General features: G+C 41.3%; 2 protein-coding genes across 2 annotated transcripts; both read right to left on the bottom strand.

The window, feature by feature from the left end:
• Positions 1-6,951: 6,951 nt before the first annotated feature.
• Positions 6,952-7,905, bottom strand: LOC115077332 (olfactory receptor 11H6-like). The gene has a single exon (XM_029579625.1). The coding sequence runs from the start codon at positions 7,903-7,905 to the stop codon at positions 6,952-6,954; it is 954 nt and encodes a 317-aa protein (XP_029435485.1).
• Positions 7,906-17,860: 9,955 nt separating this feature from the next.
• LOC115077331 (olfactory receptor 11H6-like) lies at positions 17,861-18,823 on the bottom strand. Its single transcript, XM_029579624.1, has one exon. The coding sequence runs from the start codon at positions 18,821-18,823 to the stop codon at positions 17,861-17,863; it is 963 nt and encodes a 320-aa protein (XP_029435484.1).
• Positions 18,824-19,101: the final 278 nt, after the last annotated feature.

Genomic DNA, 19,101 nt, shown 5'->3' with positions numbered 1-19,101 from the left:
TGAACACAACATACTCTCCACATCCCAATATGGTTTTCGCAAACACCATAGTACGGAAACTCTTCTCATCACCCTCTCAGAATCCATACTTAAAGCCATGGACAACGGACAATCACACGTACTCGCACTATTAGATATCTCTGCGGCGTTTGACACTGTCAACCACCTCACACTAATCAAACGCCTCATGGAAATTGGCATTGCTGGCTCAGCCCTACTATGGTTCCAATCATACCTTAGTGACAGAAGCTACAGTGTAAAAAATTGGTTGTAACAAGTCCAACCCCGTAAAACTATCTCAAGGAGTACCACAGGGTTCATCCCTCTCTTCTACTCTCTTTAATATATACCTCATCCCCCTCTGCCATCTCCTCTCTAAACTGGGTATCCAGCACTTTATATATGCGGACAACGTGCAGATACTCATCCCTATTAAGGATTCCATTACAAACGCAATGAAGATCTGGAACTCTGTGCTATCTGAGATAAATAATTTGCTCTCCGATAACTTCCTAGCACTCAATACTAACAAAACAGAGCTACTCCTTCTCTCCCCTCCTAACAACCCCTCACGCTATCTCTCCCCCACATCCCAACTACCTGATCGCCCTCCTACACTACAAGTCCGCAACCTTGGCATTATAATAGATGACCAATTTAACCTTAAAAAATTCATTTCAGCCACTATAAAAAGCGGATTCTTCAAACTCCACACACTGAAGAGAATCAAACCTCTTCTTCATACCTCCGACTTCCGCACAGTTCTGCAAGCTATGATCCTGTCCAAACTTGATTATTGTAACGCTATCCTCCTTGGCTTACCAAAAAGTACCCTACAACCCCTACAGTTATTACAAAATGCTGCGGCACGCATCCTTACCAACACACACCGTCATGACCACATCACACCAGTCCTTCAATCTTTACATTGGCTCCCTGTAACCTCCAGGATAATATATAAAGTACTCACGCTAATACACAAAGCAATTCATAATCAGGACATGCAATGGTTCCCAGAACATCTCCTGCTTCACACTCCGACAAGACCCACAAGAACACATCACCTAGCCAAACTCCAAATACCCTCTCCTAAGTGCTTGAAACATATCACCTTTAGAGAGCGATCCTTTATCATATCAGGAACCTCCCACTGGAACAAAATGCCTTCCCAACTACGCCAGGAACCTTGCCACAAAACATTTAAGCACAATCTTAAAACATGGCTGTTCAAACTAGCGTATCCTGACTAATAAACTGACTCCCCACATAGATTCGACATCACCGTCCATTTGACCACCTACCGACCGCTCATTTGACCCTCTCACCTTCTTTTTTTCTCTCCCTACCCCATCTGACCCTCTCCCCACCCTTCTGACCCTCGCCCATTCTACACCCCCCACCCTCTCCTTCCCCCCTTTCTTTACTTTAGGTTCCCTCCTCTTCTTCCCCCCCAATCATCCTTATTGCTTATTTAACCTACTTGTTAATATCAACTTGTACATTTGTATATATTTCTCGTATTATTCTCCCCTGCCCTTGTTAATCCCTACCTGTTAATGTTATTATTGTAAAGCCTGTTGCTAATTTATGTTACATTGTGAACCGAGGTGATGTTTTGCAAATGTGCCTCGGTATATAAGAAACCTCTAAATAAATAAATAAATAAATAAATAATGTACTAAAGGCCTAGCATGCACCCTAACTAATGTCAGGATAAATTAGCAGGATACAGTAAGCACCCATGTGCTTGTAGATGAGGGGATATCATGTACAAAATAGACTTTAGCAGGCAAAAGTTATATTTGGTATATTCTTCTCTATCAATAATTAGTATATGCTCACTTAGGCCTAAAATTTAACATCTGCCTGAGACCAGGTAATATATTAGTGAGCTCAGTTTTCATCTTTCATTATAACTGAAAGTTAGAGGTGATGTAATACTGCACAATGTAGAAGTACAATGGTTTCATTTCCAATAAAGGTTCATATATCTAGAGATGTGTATATTTTTTTGTATTGTATCAGATTCGTCTCAGTTTCTACCATGGCAAATTTCATTATTTCAATGGTTTGGGATTTTTTTTTTATTGTTCGGGTTATTTTGTGTTAGTGTGCGCTAACTATAATTAGTGCATGCTGATATATTTAGTTAGTGTGCGCTAACTCCTGTTAGTGCAAACAAAATTTTAATTTCCCTGAAAATGTGGTGGTTTTTTTCTTCATTTTGGGGCGCTCCCAAAACAAGATGAATTAGACAATTTCATTGAAATTGTCTAATTCATTTAAAATGAATGCACATCTCTAATAAACATCACCAGGATTATACAGAAACATTTAATTGCATGGTTTAATTCCTGCATGATATGTGATTATTTAACAGTCTGTAAGACTTGGATGGGAGCAGATAAAAAGACAGTATCAGATAAACGGTTAGCACCTCACTGTAGACACAATGGGGGACCCAGTAGGGGTGGTGGGTGAGGAGGGAGCTTATTCCTGGCAACACTTGAACAGCTGCTCCATACTTTATCTCTCTGGTCTGTGGTCTGTGTAGGAACTCTTGTATGAAATAGATGGAAAGGACATAGTTGGAAGTGTGAAATTAGATTTGGTGGATGGGGTGCTAGCAGTGTTGGTTTCCTGAACACTGGTTGATGGTATATGGCTACTGTCATTGCTATCAAAAGACAAAAAAGACCACAGAAGAAATTCTGAGGCTTGAACCTGTACAGCAATGTGGAACTCAAAGCTTACTATGAGTTTACCAATTATTTTGGTTTGAATGTTGATATATATTTTTTTTTTTAGCTGAGGTTGCAGACCCAATACCACCTCTTGCTCATGGAGAGGGATCAGACTGATGGGAGTGCACCTTTATTAAGTAGGCAAATTATTTCCTGGTTCCCCCTAGGGGTGTGCATTCGGATTGACCGCATTAGTAAAACGCAACTCATATTTTTTTTTTACTTAAAAAATTGATTCGACATAAACGATCGGATTTCCCACATATCGAACATAGATATGTTCGATATGTGGGAAATCGCGATTGTTGAGCCAAAATAAAAATATAAACCCCCTCATCCTCCTTAATCCCCCCCCCCGACTTACCACAACTCCCTGGTGATGGAGCGAGGAGTGAGGACGCCATTTCTGCAATCCTTGGCGAGAAGCATGTGACGTCGGCGGCACGTCGAGTGACGCCGGCGTCACGTGATTCCCGGCTCGTTCGCGCCGGACGGCTCGTTCGGCCCAAAAAGAACTTTTGGCCAGCTTGGGGGGGTCAGGAGGCCCCCCCAAGCTGGCCAAAAGTTCTTTTTGGGCCGAACGAGCCGTCCGGCGCGAACGAGCCGGGAATCACGTGACGCCGCGTCACTCGACGTGCCACCGACGTCACATGCTTCTCGCCAAGGATTGCAGAAATGACGTCCTCACTCCTCGCTCGATCACCAGGGAGTTGTGGTAAGTCTGGGGGGGGGGATTAAGGAGGGTGAGGGGGTTTAAATTTTTTTTTTGCACATATGTACATATACCCAACTCATTGGATTTTTTTTATGTCCATATTGGCCGCAAGTGGGACCCCCTTTCGGACATAAAAAATATGAACATAAAATTTTGCTCTGCACATCCCTAGTTCCCCCCATTCATTTTCCATTCTTTCACCAACAATATACTCTTCACTCAACTTTTTCATGATTCTTACTGACACAGAGATAGATGGACATAAAAACATTCACATCTGGTTTATCCTCTCCTGGAACTCATTTTAATAAAATAAAGAAAAGAAAGAAATCCTAGAACGCTATCATGAAATCAATCTCTTTTTGCCAATGAGAACTCTACCAACAAAGGCAAGATCATTTATCCTTGCTGAATATGTTTACTTGATGGTTACCAGATCGCAATTTAACTGTGAGAAGATGAACAATGAGTGAAATACCTCAGTATTAATTTAACTTTGTCTTCTCTAGAGACTAAAGGCAAATAGTAATGGGAAAGAAGCTTGATAAGCCAAAATAGCGTGATTCCTGTCTCACATTTATTGGCCCATCCTTCAAAACCTACTCTAATTGTAATAGGTGAAGTTTTCTGAATGTGAAATATTTCTGCAGCTGCAAAGGCTTAAAGTTGATATTGACCATGTTGATAGGCAATAAAGTTACACTGAATTGCCTGTTAACTCGACTCACAGATATTGGGAACAAAACCGGAATGTTACTGGCTAGTGAAATAGGGAAGGAGAAATATCCTAGTGCTTAGAGCAGTGGGCTATGAGCCAGGAGACCAGAGTTCAAGTCCCTCTGTCGCTCCTTGTGACCTTGGGCAAGTCACTTTACTCTCCATTGCCTCAGGTACAAAACTTAGATTATGAGCTCTCTGGGGATAGAGAAATACTTACAGTTCCTGAATGTAAACCCATGTGATATCTCAGATCAAATGTTGGTACATAAATAAAGTTAATATAAAGGAGCAACAAAATTTAGCTGATCAGGTAAACAAAAATATGTCATAAAGAAAGGGTTAAATGGGTTCCATATTAAGATAGTTTCATAGCATTGCTCATCCTATACTTCTACAACAAACTCTGCTGAAAGCTGTCTAAATATTGTATTTTTTTTAATTTCAGAAGTCCCTATTGACTGTAGACTATGATTTTGTGGGAGATTAAATACGAGTATGCCCAGAAATGAGAGGTGAGGCTTTGGGATTTAGTAAATTAAATTTTACCCAGTAACCCAGGACAAGAAAAATATGTAAACTGTTTACCAGAGAGATCTGAGCAACCAAGTCTAAAAGGACTGCTGTGGATATAATGTCATCAGTAGTAAAAGATATGTACAAAAGGCTGTACAACACAACAAAGGGTATGCACATGCCTCTAGGATTGTTCAAATGGTTTTCTTTTCTGTTTCACATTAAGGGGTAGATTTTATAAATTTACGCGCGCGCGTACTTTTGTTCGTGCACCAGGCGCGAACAAAAGTACGCTGGATTTTATAAGATACGCGCATAGCCGCGTGTATCTTATAAAATCTGGGGTCGGCGCGCGCAAGGGGGTGCACATTTGTGCCTGTTCCCTCTGAGGTTGCTCCGAAATCGGAGCGGCCTCGGACGGAAATTTCTTTCCACCCCCCCCCCCCCCCGCACCTTCCCCTCCCTTCCCCTACCTAACTCACCCCCCCCCCCGGCCCTATCTAAACCCCCCCTACCTTTTTGTTGGCAGATTTACGCCTGCTGAAAGCAGATTCTGTGCACGCCAGCGGGCTGCTGGCGCGCCATCACCCGACCCGGGGGTTGGTCTGGAGGCCTCGACCTCGCCCCCAGGATGGCACCACGCCCCCGGTCCCACCCTGAATTGCCCCCTGACCCCGGACACGCCCCGGACACGCCCCGGACACGCCCCGGACACGCCCCGGACACGCCCCCTCCCTGCCCCTTTTACGAAGCCCCGGGACTTATGCGCGTCCCGGGGTTGTGCGCGCACCGGCGGCCTATGCAAAATAGGCGCGGTGGCGCACGAGGGCCCTGCGCGCATAAATCCGGCCGGATTTACGCGTGCAGAGCATTTAAAATCCGACCCTAAGTCCTGCAAGTTTCTTTCATTTAATCATTAATTTTAAAAGAAACTCAGAGCATTCCTTTCTTCTCCATGGGAAAATCCAGGTCACAGTTTTCATGTGAGGCTTACCTGGATGAGAACATTGATTGCCCTAAAACTCTGTGAGTACAAGGGAATTCCACACCAGAGGTAGCTATGTGTGTCATCCCCTTCTTTAATTAAACATATCTGAGTATTTCATTTCATTTATTGTTCTTAATATCCCACTTGTTAAGCATGCTACAGTTTTAAGTACATATATAAAATCCAACAATAAGTATCAAAGTTAAAATAATAAAATAATAATATAAAACCTAATAGACATAAATTTATTCAATGAACATACAGATAACAGCCAATACTTTACAACAAGTACCCTCATAACTGCAATTCATAGATGTAAATGCCACTTTACCAAACTGAAGAGGAACCTCTGCAGACTGTCCTATCTAATTTAATGAATGTTCTGTGAAGAGAAGTCATTTTTATTTGCATTTGGATAATTTTTAAATTTTAAGTATTGAAATACAGGCAGCCATCATTGTTTAAGATAACGTTTATGAATTAAAGTGTATCACAATCTTATTTTTGTAAGGGTTCAAAATATTTTATTATTTCATTTTAGCTTAAAAAATATTATGACTCCTGATCCAGAAATTGATGGATGCCTACTCATGCCTTAATCATGCTTTCACTCTAAAAATGATCCCATAGCCAATGTCGATAAGAACTTGATTTAGGGAATGCCTTATAAAATTCCTAAAGAATAACAAAACACTGAAAGAGACTCATAAAGAATTTGCAAATTCACACTTTTATAGTTTTATAAAAATGACACGAGGCAGGTAGCACCTTCTAGACTAACCAATTTATTGAGGCATGGGCTTTCATGGACAGAGTCTACGTCATCAGATGCATAGTTTACTTTCCATTTCCATTTATATTTATATTCTATCTTTAGCCGTATCAGTTGAATTTTCAAAGAATTTCCGCATTCAAATGTAACATACTATCGTAGCAATTTTCAGAAACCATTTACATGCATAAAGTACACTGACATGGCTAAGTACTCTAGACAATTCAAAGAGATTTAGTGATCTCACATTCACCAATTTTCAAAAGCCACTTACATGAGTAAAGTGCATTTACACTTGTAAACCCCAGTTTTACAAGTGTAAATGCATTTGAAAACCAGGCCCTAAGAACTCAAACTGGTTCCAGTCCCAAGAATATAAATAATTACAAGAAATACATCAGGATGAATGATGTTCATGTGTAATCAAGTGGCTTCAACGTGTTTGGTTTTGAGTGAAATATCATCCTGCCTTGATTTAAAAGTTGCCTTTTTGCATCAGCTAGAGGATTTGTCTTCTTCCCAGACCTTGGCTTCCACCCATTGCCTTTTTGAGGGCCCTGGTTACATCTTTATTCCTGAGGCTGTAGATTAAGGGATTAATCAGAGGGGTTATCACGGAATAGAACAAGGCTATCACCTTATCCAAATCAAGTGCAGCTTCTGCATTTGCAGATCTCACATACATAAATATGAGGGAGCCATAAAAGATGGAGATGACAGTAAGGTGAGATGTACACGTGGAAAAGGCTTTCTGTCTCCCTGTTGTAGATGGTGTATTCAAGATTGTATTTATAATGAAGATGTAAGATGTGCTGGTCAACACACAACAAGACAGAATCAATATAGAGGTGAAGGTGTAGCAAATGAGTTCAGTGTTGCTTGATCGGCTACAAGTTAGTGCAAAGAGTGGTGATGTGTCACAGATGAAATGGTTCATAACATTTGGACTACAGAAGGTTAATTGGGAAATGAATGTTATGGGTACCACAATCCACAGAAATCCAGTCGCCCAGCAGAAGATGGCTAAGATGATGCACATCCTACTGTTCATTACTGATGTGTAATGTAGGGGCTTGCATATGGCCATATACCTATCAAAGCTCATGATTGCTAGGAAGACACATTCCACTGCTCCCAGAGAAAAAAATAAATACAACTGAGTCAAACAACCAGTCAAGGAAATGGTCTTCTTCTCCATCAGGAAATCCGAAAGCAGCTTAGGTACTACAGTACTGGTGAAGCCAATGTCAACAGCAGAAAAATTACTGATAAAGAAATACATAGGTTTATGAAGATTATGGTCAAAGACTACTAAGCAAATTATGATGACATTTTCCATTAATGTTAATGTGTAGATAATCAAAAAGATTAGAAAAAGAACAATCTGCAGCTCTGGACAAGTTGGAAAACCCAGGAAAACAAACTCTGTCACCAGGGTTCGATTCTCCTCCATGTGTCTTGTATGATATAATAAAGGATATCCCTGACAGATAAATGCAGACAAGGTTCCAGGTTCTGATGGATTATAGTTTTGAATAAAAAAAGAATTAGAGAAGACAGAGCAATCAGAAGCAGTTCTATAAATTTCCAATGACTGACTATTTCCTAGTATGATGCATAAATGAGTAGAAAGAGAAAATTGACTGTCCTGGTAATGTTGATCTTTCTGATTGATATCTATACATAATAAGAAAACAAAAGGTGTTAGTGCTGACATCAAGGTTAAACACTGAGAGCTGGATTTTCTAAGGTTGCAGATCTTAGAGAATCCGGTGGTAATGGGGGGCGGGGGGGGGGTGAAATGGGAGGCTTTTGCACCGAATAACTTCATCATAAAAGGTTTAGTTATTCGGCGCGAAACTGGCGGCGATAAGGATCCTTACCTTTCGCCACCAGTGATGACTGCGCAGCGTCGGCCCCGGTGCCGCCCCGATCTCCTCTTCTGGGGCCGACTCTGCCCCATTAAGTGATCACACGTGAAAAGTCCCTTTTCGCATGCGATCGCTTTTGAAAATGACCCCCTGAAGTAGGAATGAAAGCTGAATTAGGGAAAACTGAAAAATAAGTTTTAAGAAGCTCTCAATTTAGGGCTGATTCATCCACATTATTTTTGACCTCCGAAGCTGGAAAGGAACTGTTGTAAACAGGGATATTCATGACATATCTGGTAAAAAAAAAAAAAAACCAAGAACCAAAACCCATTTACTGGAACTTGAAAAAAGATATTTAGAATCATCAGGAGGAAAGATCATCAAAGTGATTTATTAGAACCCAATAGTACGCTAACCACAGAAATGTCTAAAATATTGATAAATCCAAACAGGGCCGGTGCAAGGGTGTTGGGCACCCTAGGCGACGCTTGTGCTGCCGCCCCCCCCACCACCTGTTTCAGTGCTGACTGTGTGCTTCTCAGGAATCTGAGCTATAGGGGGCGCCAATGAGCAGCCACGTGGTGCCGCAAGCTGGGCCTATCTTGCTCACGGCAAAGAGAAATAGAAACAGTCGGCGCCGAAACAGGTAGATGGGGGGGGGGGAGTCAACACTGACAGTCCCTATTTCTGTTTGACGTGAGCGGGATAAGCCCCGCTTGCGGCACCACGTGGCTGCTCATTGGCGCCCCCTACGGCTCAGTTCCCTAGGCGACCGCCGAAGATCACCTAATGGACGCGCCGGCCCTGAATCCAAATATATATTCAAGTTTTTTAAAGTCCAAGATCCCTCCAATCACAGCATATTTACACGACCTTCTGATTCTTATGAGAAATACAATTTTAAGAACCAAATTCTCTACATAAGGAAAAATGTCACCCCCTCAACAGACACACACACACACACACACACACACACACATACTCACACACACACACATTTGTATAGATATACTATGGGAGTACAGGCCAAAAACATTTCATTACAGGAGGGTTTCATGCCAAATTTCATTTTTTTTTATTTCAGAAAATAGTGCACTATTTTACAAAACAAAAAAAAAAAGAAAAAGAAAAAATAATCCAAATTTTGAAGGAATATATTTTCATTCCATTTTCATACAAAACAAAATGAAATGAGTGAGTTTTCTTGTATACTTTATTTTGCTTGCAAATGAACTCAGTTTCTTTATTTATTTCTGTATGTCTTTTATATACAGTCGTTCCAAAATGAGATCACACCGGTTTACAAAATCGGTGTTCAGATTCTGGGTCACTTAATGGGTCAGCATTCATGTTATAGGACAGTGCAACGGCATATACATATTAGAGGTCACATTTTTACATAATCAAATTCATTACAATATCAAATGCATATTCTAGGTCGACACATTAATAATGAGCACTAGTTAACTAGGGTGCTATAATGGACTGTAACCTGTAACTTTCAATTTGTTATCAGTCATGTTATATTCGGTAACTTTTCTTTTTACACTAGCATGCACATACGCGAACTCCCATACACATGCACACTTACACTCCCATACACAAGTCCACTCATTTATACACAACTGAGAGAATTTGGCATGAGCCATACATTTTCCAGCTGAGTCAAAATTAAATACTCATGTGCTGCCTCTTAAACTACGGCATCATTCTTAGATTTGTAGGTTCATCAAATTTGGCCTGCATTACCACAAACCATTTCTGTAGCACTGCCAGACATACACAGTGCTTTCACCCTCTCCCATGAACATTAATGTAAGACATTTTTATGCATCAGAACATTTTTTATATGAATGAACCTGATGAAATGATCAAAAGCCCCCCGAATTAGAAAAAAAAGTACTGGGTGTAGGAATTATTTGGAATGCAGCACTGTCTTATTTAATCATTCTTATAAAGGGATTTGTTTTTCTTTCCTTGCATTTTTGAAACTAAGCATTACGGTAACTTACTTTGCTTAACGTATCCCCTGCAGGTTGAAGGCCCTACATCCAGGGATCTGCTGGAGGAGGATTCTAAGTGTTTTGGGAAGCCCCTTAAATCAATGTCTTTCCGAAGGGAAGTCAGCTGAAGAGATCCCCGTAATAAATCCCTGGCGGCAATAGCCCCTTGATTACAAACAGATCGGGCAAGAGATTTTCCGTCACAGACTGGGGCCCAGTTTCATTTTTATCAGCAGCGAGCCCCCTTTAGTCATGGCTACGAATACCATAACTGTTGTTGGAGGGAACATTTTTAATCTCTTCCAGTCAGCAACTGCTGGGGCTGCATCTCTAAAGAATTCATTAACTATAGGAGAGGGATTTTTACGCTGGAGACTATTATGAATTTTGTCTTAAAAGAAATCAAAAGTTTATTGTGCATGAGATATTACAAAAAAAAATAGTTTGTTGTTTTTTTAAATATCCCATAGAAAAATAACAGAATGATAAGGTAAAGGGACACTGCTCCTTCTTTGGCGAGAGCATTATATAATGGCAAGATAGAAAGATGCCAGTTGAAATGATCCAATGGTCCCCTATTTTATGTCAGTAATCAAGAAATCAATCAATTGATCTCAGATCTCTCATGGGACCAGATTTAACCATTTCTCATTAAAAACAAAATTACAAAGAAGAACACAATACGATTTCAAAAGTATTGCATGAGCCATGATTTATATGCTTGTGCCAAATTTAAGGTTTGCATTAAAACACTTACAGGTTCTACCACTAGGTCATGGGAAAAAAAAAGAAACAGACAGGGTCTTTTATCAAATAGTGTTATGGCGTTTTCGCATGCGTTAAGCACCTTTAACGCATGCGAAAACCACTTAACGCATGCAAAACCGCCTTTAACGCATGCGATAGCACCATAATGTATGGTGCGATGCAAATCAGAGAAAGAGGAAGAGTTAGGGGCGGGAGTGGGCTGGGTTCACCGTCTTGTGAAGCCCTATTGCACAGCTTTAACGCAGATTTTAGCTACACCTTTTTTCAGTAGCGTTAAGCCGTGCGATAAGTTGCGTTAAGGCTTTATCGCATGTTGCGATGTCTTCTCAAATGCTGGCTTTAGTAGTTTTGAAGCTCCCAGAGCACCAGCCTAGCTATCAAGAAAGAGAGAGAGAGAGAGAGAGAGAGAGCCTAGCCATAATGCCCTCACACTAGATAGGTATTTATATGTCATGGGGAGGCCCGGCAATTTGCGGTAACTTAGCGCTTCGCATAGGTATTAGCGCAAATTGCGATAAACTGCCTATTACCATAAAACACGCCCTTTTTTCTATATCATGCGATATTTAGTGCATTTTGATAAATCCAGGCCAGAGAATGAGAAAGCTACAGATGAACACAGAGACAGATACAGGAAATCAAAGTAAGGAGGAGTCACGAGAGTGATACAGGGAGACAGAGGAGAGATAGAAAGAGACTTGGGGACTATAGAGACGAATTCACACAGTTGGTCCGGTATTGCACATAAAAGTGAGGGGGGGGGACAGATATGGTAGCTCTTGTCTGTATTTGCAAAAAAGAATTTACTAAAAATGCAATTGGGAAAAAAAAGTGAGAATATATAATTGTATTCCCATAGGGGTAGATTTTTAAAAACGGCGCGTTCGCGTACGTTTGTTCGCGCTCCAGGCGCAAACAAAAGTACGCTGGATTTTAGTAGATACGCGTGTATCTGCTAAAATCCAGGTTCGGCACGGGCAAGGCTGCCGATTTTGGGCAGCCGGCGCGCGCCGAGCCGCGCAGCCTGCCTCCGTTCCCTCCGAGGCCGCTCCAAAATCGGAGCGGCCTCAGAGGGAACTCTCTTTCGCCCTCCCCTCACCTTCCCTCCCTTCCTCTACCTAACCCACCCCCCCGGCCCTATCTAAACCCCCCCCTACCTTTGTCCACGGATTTACGCCTCCCGGAGGGAGACGTAAATCCACGTGCGCCAGCGGGCCGCTGGCGCGCCGAGACGAACCCGGGGGCGGTTCCGGAGGACACGTCCACGCTCCCGGCCTGCCCCGGGCCGAAACCACGCCCCCGGGCCCGCCCCCGAAATGCCGCATCCCGCCCCCGAAACGCCGCGTCGATCGGCCCCGCCCCCGACACGCCCCCGACAAAAAACCCCGGGACTTATGCGAGTCCCGGGGCTCTGCGCGCGCCGGCAGGCCTATGGAAAATAGGCGCGCCGGCTTTTAAAATCCGCCCCACATTGTCAGTCAGCTATTGGAAATTTATGACTTAGATGCAGTGAAACTTTTAATTCAAAACAAGGTCATATTCTTTTATTTCTAGTCATTTTGCTGAGTTCTTTCTTAAGTTATTTATACAGGAAGTTTTATCTGCTACACACTAAAAGTTAATGTGCATGTTAAGGCTGTTAAGCATGCTATGCACTAAGGGGCACATCTTTAAACTTGCGCGAGGGCGCAGATTTGTTTGTGCAACCCGGCACGAACAAATCTACGCCCGATTTTATAACATGCGCGCGCTGCCGCATGCATGTTATAAAATCCAAGGTCAGCGCGCACAGGGAGGTGCACAATTGTGCAACCTGCGCACGCCGAGCCAAGCAGCCTGCCTCCGATCCCTCTGAGGCCGCTCCGAAATTGGAGCGGCCTCGGAGGGAACTCTTTTTTTTGGTCCCCCCCCCAACTTTCCCTCCCTTCCCCTATCTAACCCATCCCCCAGCCCTGGCATAACTTGATCGCGCCACCGGCTCCCTGCTCCGGCACAGGCCGCTGTGCCGGAGCAGTCGGCCCCGCCCCCGGACCACCGTCACACCTCCTGCCCCACCCATGGACTGCCCACAGACCGCCACCACACCCCAGGACACGCACTGGTCCGCCGCCATGCCCCGGACACTCCCCCGGCCAGCCCCTTATTCGAAGCCCCGGGACATACACGCGTCCCGGGGCTTGTGCACGCCACCGATCCTATGCAAGATAGGCTCGGCACGCAGGGGGGAGCTTGGGCAGGTTTTCGGGGGTTATGCGTGTATCTTACGTGCGTACCCCTTTGAAAATCTGCCCCTAAAGGCCTAGCATGCACATTGAAATAGTGTCAAGGTATGTTAACAGGCATGCTCTAAAATTAGCACCTACGTGCATGTAGATAAGGGAATGTCATGTGCAAAACAGACTTTTGCAAGCACAAAGGAAATGCGGTATACCCTTCTGTATCCACTAATTAGGATGAACTTACTAAGACCTAAAATTTAACAGGTGTTCATATGAGTACTGAAAGAGCTCAGTTTTCATCTTGCTTTATTGCTGAAAGATGAAGATGATATAATACTGCACAGTGTAGAAAATACAAGTGTCATTATTTAAAATAAAGGTTCATGCCTCAAGTTTTTATTCTATCTGCAGGATTGTGCAGAAACATTTCAGGTGAATTTTCAAAGGAGTTACACATGTAAATGTAAAAACTATCATAGCAATTTTCAAAAGCCATTTAACTGCACTTAGGGGTAGATTTTTAAAAAATGTGCACGCGCTCATGATCACAGCTATTTTATAACATGTGCTTGTTTGCACACTCATAAAATAGGATTCCCATACGCACATGTGTGCTGGATTTTAATAACCGCGTGCACATGTGCAGATGGGTGACATCTTCCGTGCGCGGGGAGGGAGGATTTTTTTAATTTATGCGTGGTGATACAATTTTGTTTTTTCCCTCCCAGTCTGCTCCAATAAAGGAGCAGACTTCACTAAACCTAACTCTATCTTCCCCTCTCCTCCCCGACCTCTAATCTAACCCAATTTATTTAAATACTTACTGCTCCTCCGGAGCAGAATTATTTTCCGCCCGCCCATCCTCCGTTCCCTCCGAAATCGGAGCGGCCTCGGAGGAAACTTTCCTTCCGGCCCCCCACCTTCCCCCACCTTCCCCTCCCTTCCCCTATCTAACCCACCTTCCCCCCACCTTCCCCTCCCTTCCCCTATCCCTTCCCCTATCTAACCCACCTCCCAGCCCTAACTAATTCCCCCGTACCTTTATTTATCCAGTTGTGAAAAGAATTAGTGGTTATTGTTTTCATGTGTGGTGATGATTTTGATGTTGTTTTCCATATGTGTGAATTTTTTGCTTGATTGTTTCATGTATGAATGTTATATGTCTTATGTTTTTGATCTATAATCTGCTGAGCATAATGGTTATTAAAATCAGCAAAAGATAAATGGTTTTAAAGAAAGAAACAAAGAAAAGAAAGAAATCCTTGAATGCTATCACAAAATCTATTCCCTTTTGCCAATGAGAACTCTACCAAGAAAAGCAAGCTCTATTATTCTTGCTGGAGATGCTTACTTGATGGTTACCACATCACAATTTAACAGTAAGGAGATGAACAATGGATGAAAATTACCTCAGTATTAATTTCACTTGCATGCCTTCCCCACTTCTTGGACATCTTCCTAATTTGTCTAGAGACTAGAGACAAAATAGTAATGGGAAAGAAGCTTGATAAGCCAAAATAAGGTGATTCCTGTCTCCCATTTATTGGCCCATCCTTCAAAACCTACTGTAATTGTAATAGGTGAACTTTTCTGAATGTGAAATATATCAGCAGCTGCAAAGGCTTAAAGTTGATATTGCCCATGTTGATGGAACAGGGAACACTAATGTGCTTACAGAGATATGCAATAAAGGGTAAACAGTGGAGTGCCTCAGGGATCTGTACTTGGACCGGTGCTTTTCAATATATTTATAAATGATCTGGAAAGGAATACGACAAGTGAGGTTATCAGATTTTCGGATGATACAAAATTATTCAAGGTAGTTAAATCACAAGCGGATTGTGATACATTACAGGAGGACCTTGCAAGACTGGAAGATTGCGCATCCAAATGGTAGATGAAATTTAATGTGGACAAGTGCAAGGTGTTGCATATAGGGAATTATAACCCTTGCTGTAGTTGCACGATGTTAAGCACCCAGGAAAAAGATCTAGGCATCATAGTGGATGATACTTTGAAATCGTTGGCTCAGTGTGCTGCAGCAGTCAAAAAGCAAACAGAATGCTAGGAGTTATTACGAAGGGAATTGTTAATAAAACAGAAAATGTCATAATGCTTCTGTATCGCTCCATGGTGAGACTGCAACTTGAATACTGTGTTCAATTCTGGTCGCTGCATCTCAAAAAAGATATAGTTGCAATGGAGAAGGGACAGAGAAGGGCAAACAAAATGATAAAGTGGATGGAACAGCTCCCCTATGAGGAAAGGCTGAAGAGGTTAGGGCTGTTCAGCTTGGAGAAGAAATGGCTGAGGGGGGATATGATAGAGGTCTTTAAGATCATGAGAGGTCTTGAATGAACAGATGTGAATTGGTTATTTATAATTTTGGATAATAGAAGGCCTAGGGGGAATTCCATGAAGTTAGCAAGTAGCACATTTAAGACTAATTGGAGAAAATTCTTTTTCACTCAACGCACAATTAAGCTCTGGATTTTGTTGCCTGAGGATGTGGTTAGTGCAGTTAGTGTAGCTGGGTTCAAAAAAGGTTTGGATAAGTTCTTGGAGGAGAAGTCCATTAACTGCTATTAATCAAGTTGACCAGTAGGTTGGGATCTTCTAGGTGTTTGGGTACTTCCAGGTTCTTGTGGCCCAGCATCCTGTTGAAAACAGGATGCTGGGCTTGATGGACCCTTGGTCTGACCCAGCATGGCAATTTCTTATGTTCTTAAGATACACTGAATTGCCTGTTAACTTGACTCACAGATATTGGGCACAAAATCAGAAACAGTTAATAAATAAGAACAGCAAAATTTAGCTAATGAGATAAAAATTTTACAAAATAATGTCATAAAGGAAGGGTTAAATGGGTCCATATTAAGTTGGTTTCATAGCATTGCTTCTCCCATGCTTCCATAGTATAATCTCTCCTCCACAACCTGCTGAGTGTACCTACAAATATTGGTGGGTTTTTTTGCATTTCAGAAGCCCTTATCGAATGTAGACTATGGATTTGTAGGAGACTAAATATGAGACTATGCCCTGAAATGACAGGTGAGTCTTTGGCCTTTGGTAAATTAAACTTGATTTGATATCCTGGGACAACAAAAACATACAAATTGTTTACCAGAGGGATCTGAGCAACAAAGCCGAAAAGCACTGCTGTGGATATAATGTCATCAGTAGTAAAAGACATGTACAAAAGACTGTACAACTCAACAAAGGGTATGCACATGCCTCTAGGATTGTTCCAACTACTTTCTTTTCTGTTCCATCTTAAGTCCTGCAAGCTTTTCTCTTTTAATCTTTAATTCTTAAAGGTACTCAAGAGCATTCCTATGTTCTTCTCCATGGGAAAATCCAGAACACAATCTTCATGTGAGGCTTACCTGGATGAAAACATTGATTGCCCTAATACTGTGTGAATACAAGGGAATTCCTCCTCAGCATTAGCTATGTGCGCCATCCCCTTCTTTAATTAAACATATCTTAGTATTTCATTTCATTTATTGTTCTTCCTATCCCACTTGTTAAGCATATTATCTAAGTGATGATACAGTTTCAAGCACATACATAAAATCCAACAATAAATATCTAAATTAAAATAAAACAATAAAATGGTAGTGTATAATCTAAAAGACAAACAATTATGCATGAACATTCAGATAACATCCAAACTTATATAGCAAGAACCCTCATAACTGAAATTCATAGATGCAAATGCTGATTTTCCAAACAAGAGGAACCTCTGCAGACTGTCCTATTTCATTTAATGGGGGTCCTGAGATGAGAAGTTAGCAAGTAGCTCATTTAAAACAAATTGAAGAAAATTCTTTTTCACTCAGCGTATAACTAAGATCTAGAATTCATTGCCAGAGGATGTGGTTACAGCAGTAAACATAAAATATTATGGCTCCTGATTCAAAAAGTGACAGATACCTACACATGCCTTAATCATGCACTCACTGTAAAATTTACGATATCGAATGTCTATAGGAACCTAACTTTGAGAATGCCTGATAAAAAGCCTGAAGAGTACAAAAAAACTACTCAAAGAGAGACCAAGGACTGATCCATAAAGTATATGCAGATTCACACTTTTGTAGTTTTGTAAAAATGACCCAAGGAGGGTGGCACCTTATAGCCTAATCAATTTATTGAGGCATGGGCTTTCGAGGACAGAGTTCACTTTGTCAGATTCATAGTTTATAGTTTCCATTCCCATTTCTATTTCTATTTCTGTCCTACCTTCCTGCCTAATTGGTGAATTTTCAAAGGAGTTATGCATGCAAATGTAACATACTATCGTAGCAATTTTCAAAAGCCATTTACGTGAGTAAAGTGCACTTACACAGGTAAATCCTATGGACAATTCAAAGACATATATACATGAAAATCAGGGCCTAAGGACTCAAACGGGTTCAATTCAAAACAATATAAAGAATTACAATGAACACATAAGGATGAATGGCATTCATGTGTAATAAAATTGCTGGACTTGTTTGGTTTTGAGTGAAATATCATCCTGCCTTGATTTAAAAGTTGCCTGTTTAAATCAACAAGAGGATTTGTCTTCTTCCCAGAGCTTGGTTTCCACCCATTGCCTTTTTGAGGGCCCTGGTTACATCTTTATTCCTGAGGCTGTAGATCAAGGGATTAATCAGAGGGGTTATCACAGAGTAGAACAAGGCTATCACCTTGTCCATATCAAGTGCAGCTTCTGCATTTGCAGGTCTCACATACATAAATATAACGGAGCCATAAAAGATGGAGATGACAGTAAGGTGAGATGTACACGTGGAAAAGGCTTTCTGCCTCCCTGTTGTGGATGGTGTATTCAAGATTGTGTTTATGATGAAGATGTAAGATAGGATGGTCAACACAAAACATGACAGAATCAATATAGAGGTGAAGGTGTAGCAAATGAGTTCAGTGATGCTTGATCGGATACAAGTTAGTGCAAAGAGTGGTGATGTGTCACAGATAAAATGGTTCATAACATTTGGACTACAGAAGGTTAATTGGGAAATGAAAGTTATGGGTACCACAATCCACAGAAATCCAGTTGCCCAGCAGAAGATGGCTAAGATGGTGCACATCCTACTGTTCATTACTGATGTGTAATGTAGGGGCTTGCATATGGCCATATACCTATCGAAGCTCATGATTGCTAGAAAGACACACTCCACTGCTCCCAGAGAAAAAAATAAATACAACTGAGTCAAACAACCAGTCAAGGAAATGGTCTTCTTCTCCATCAGGAAGTCTGAGAGTAGCTTAGGTACAACTGCACTGGTGAAGCCAATGTCAACAGCAGAAAAATTACTGATAAAGAAATACATAGGTTTATGAAGATTATGGTCAAAGACGACTAAGCAAATGATGATGAAATTTTCCATTAATGTTAATGTGTAGATAATCAAAAAGATTAGAAAAAGAACAATCTGCAGCTCTGGACAAGTTGGAAAACCCAGGAAAACAAACTCTGTCACCAGGGTGCGATTCTCCTCCATGTGCTTTGTATGATAAAATAATGAATATCCCTGACTGATAAATCCAAACGAGGTTCCAGGTTCTGATGGTTTATAGCTTTGGATTAAAAAAATTAGGGAAGTTTTATAAATTTCCAATCACTGTTTTCAGGTTTGATGCATATGACTAGAAAGAGCAAATTAAGGGAGTTATTTTTCAAATGCTTATCGCACACTATTTTCTGAAAGAAAGAAAATGAAAAAAAAAATCCAAATTTTGATGGAATATTATTTTCATTCCATTTTCATACAAAAAAAAT

The sequence above is a fragment of the Rhinatrema bivittatum genome, chromosome 16, assembly GCF_901001135.1.
Source record: "Rhinatrema bivittatum chromosome 16, aRhiBiv1.1, whole genome shotgun sequence".
Lineage (NCBI taxonomy): Eukaryota > Metazoa > Chordata > Amphibia > Gymnophiona > Rhinatrematidae > Rhinatrema > Rhinatrema bivittatum.
Note: the sequence above shows the minus strand (reverse complement) of the source record. Positions and strands in the feature narration are given on the sequence as shown.

Excerpts from the sequence above, each read along its gene's own strand:
- LOC115077332 (XM_029579625.1), bottom strand. The coding sequence starts at position 7,905 with ATGGAGGAGAATCGAACCCTGGTGACAGAGTTTGTTTTCCTGGGTTTT.
- LOC115077331 (XM_029579624.1), bottom strand. The coding sequence starts at position 18,823 with ATGGAGGAGAATCGCACCCTGGTGACAGAGTTTGTTTTCCTGGGTTTT.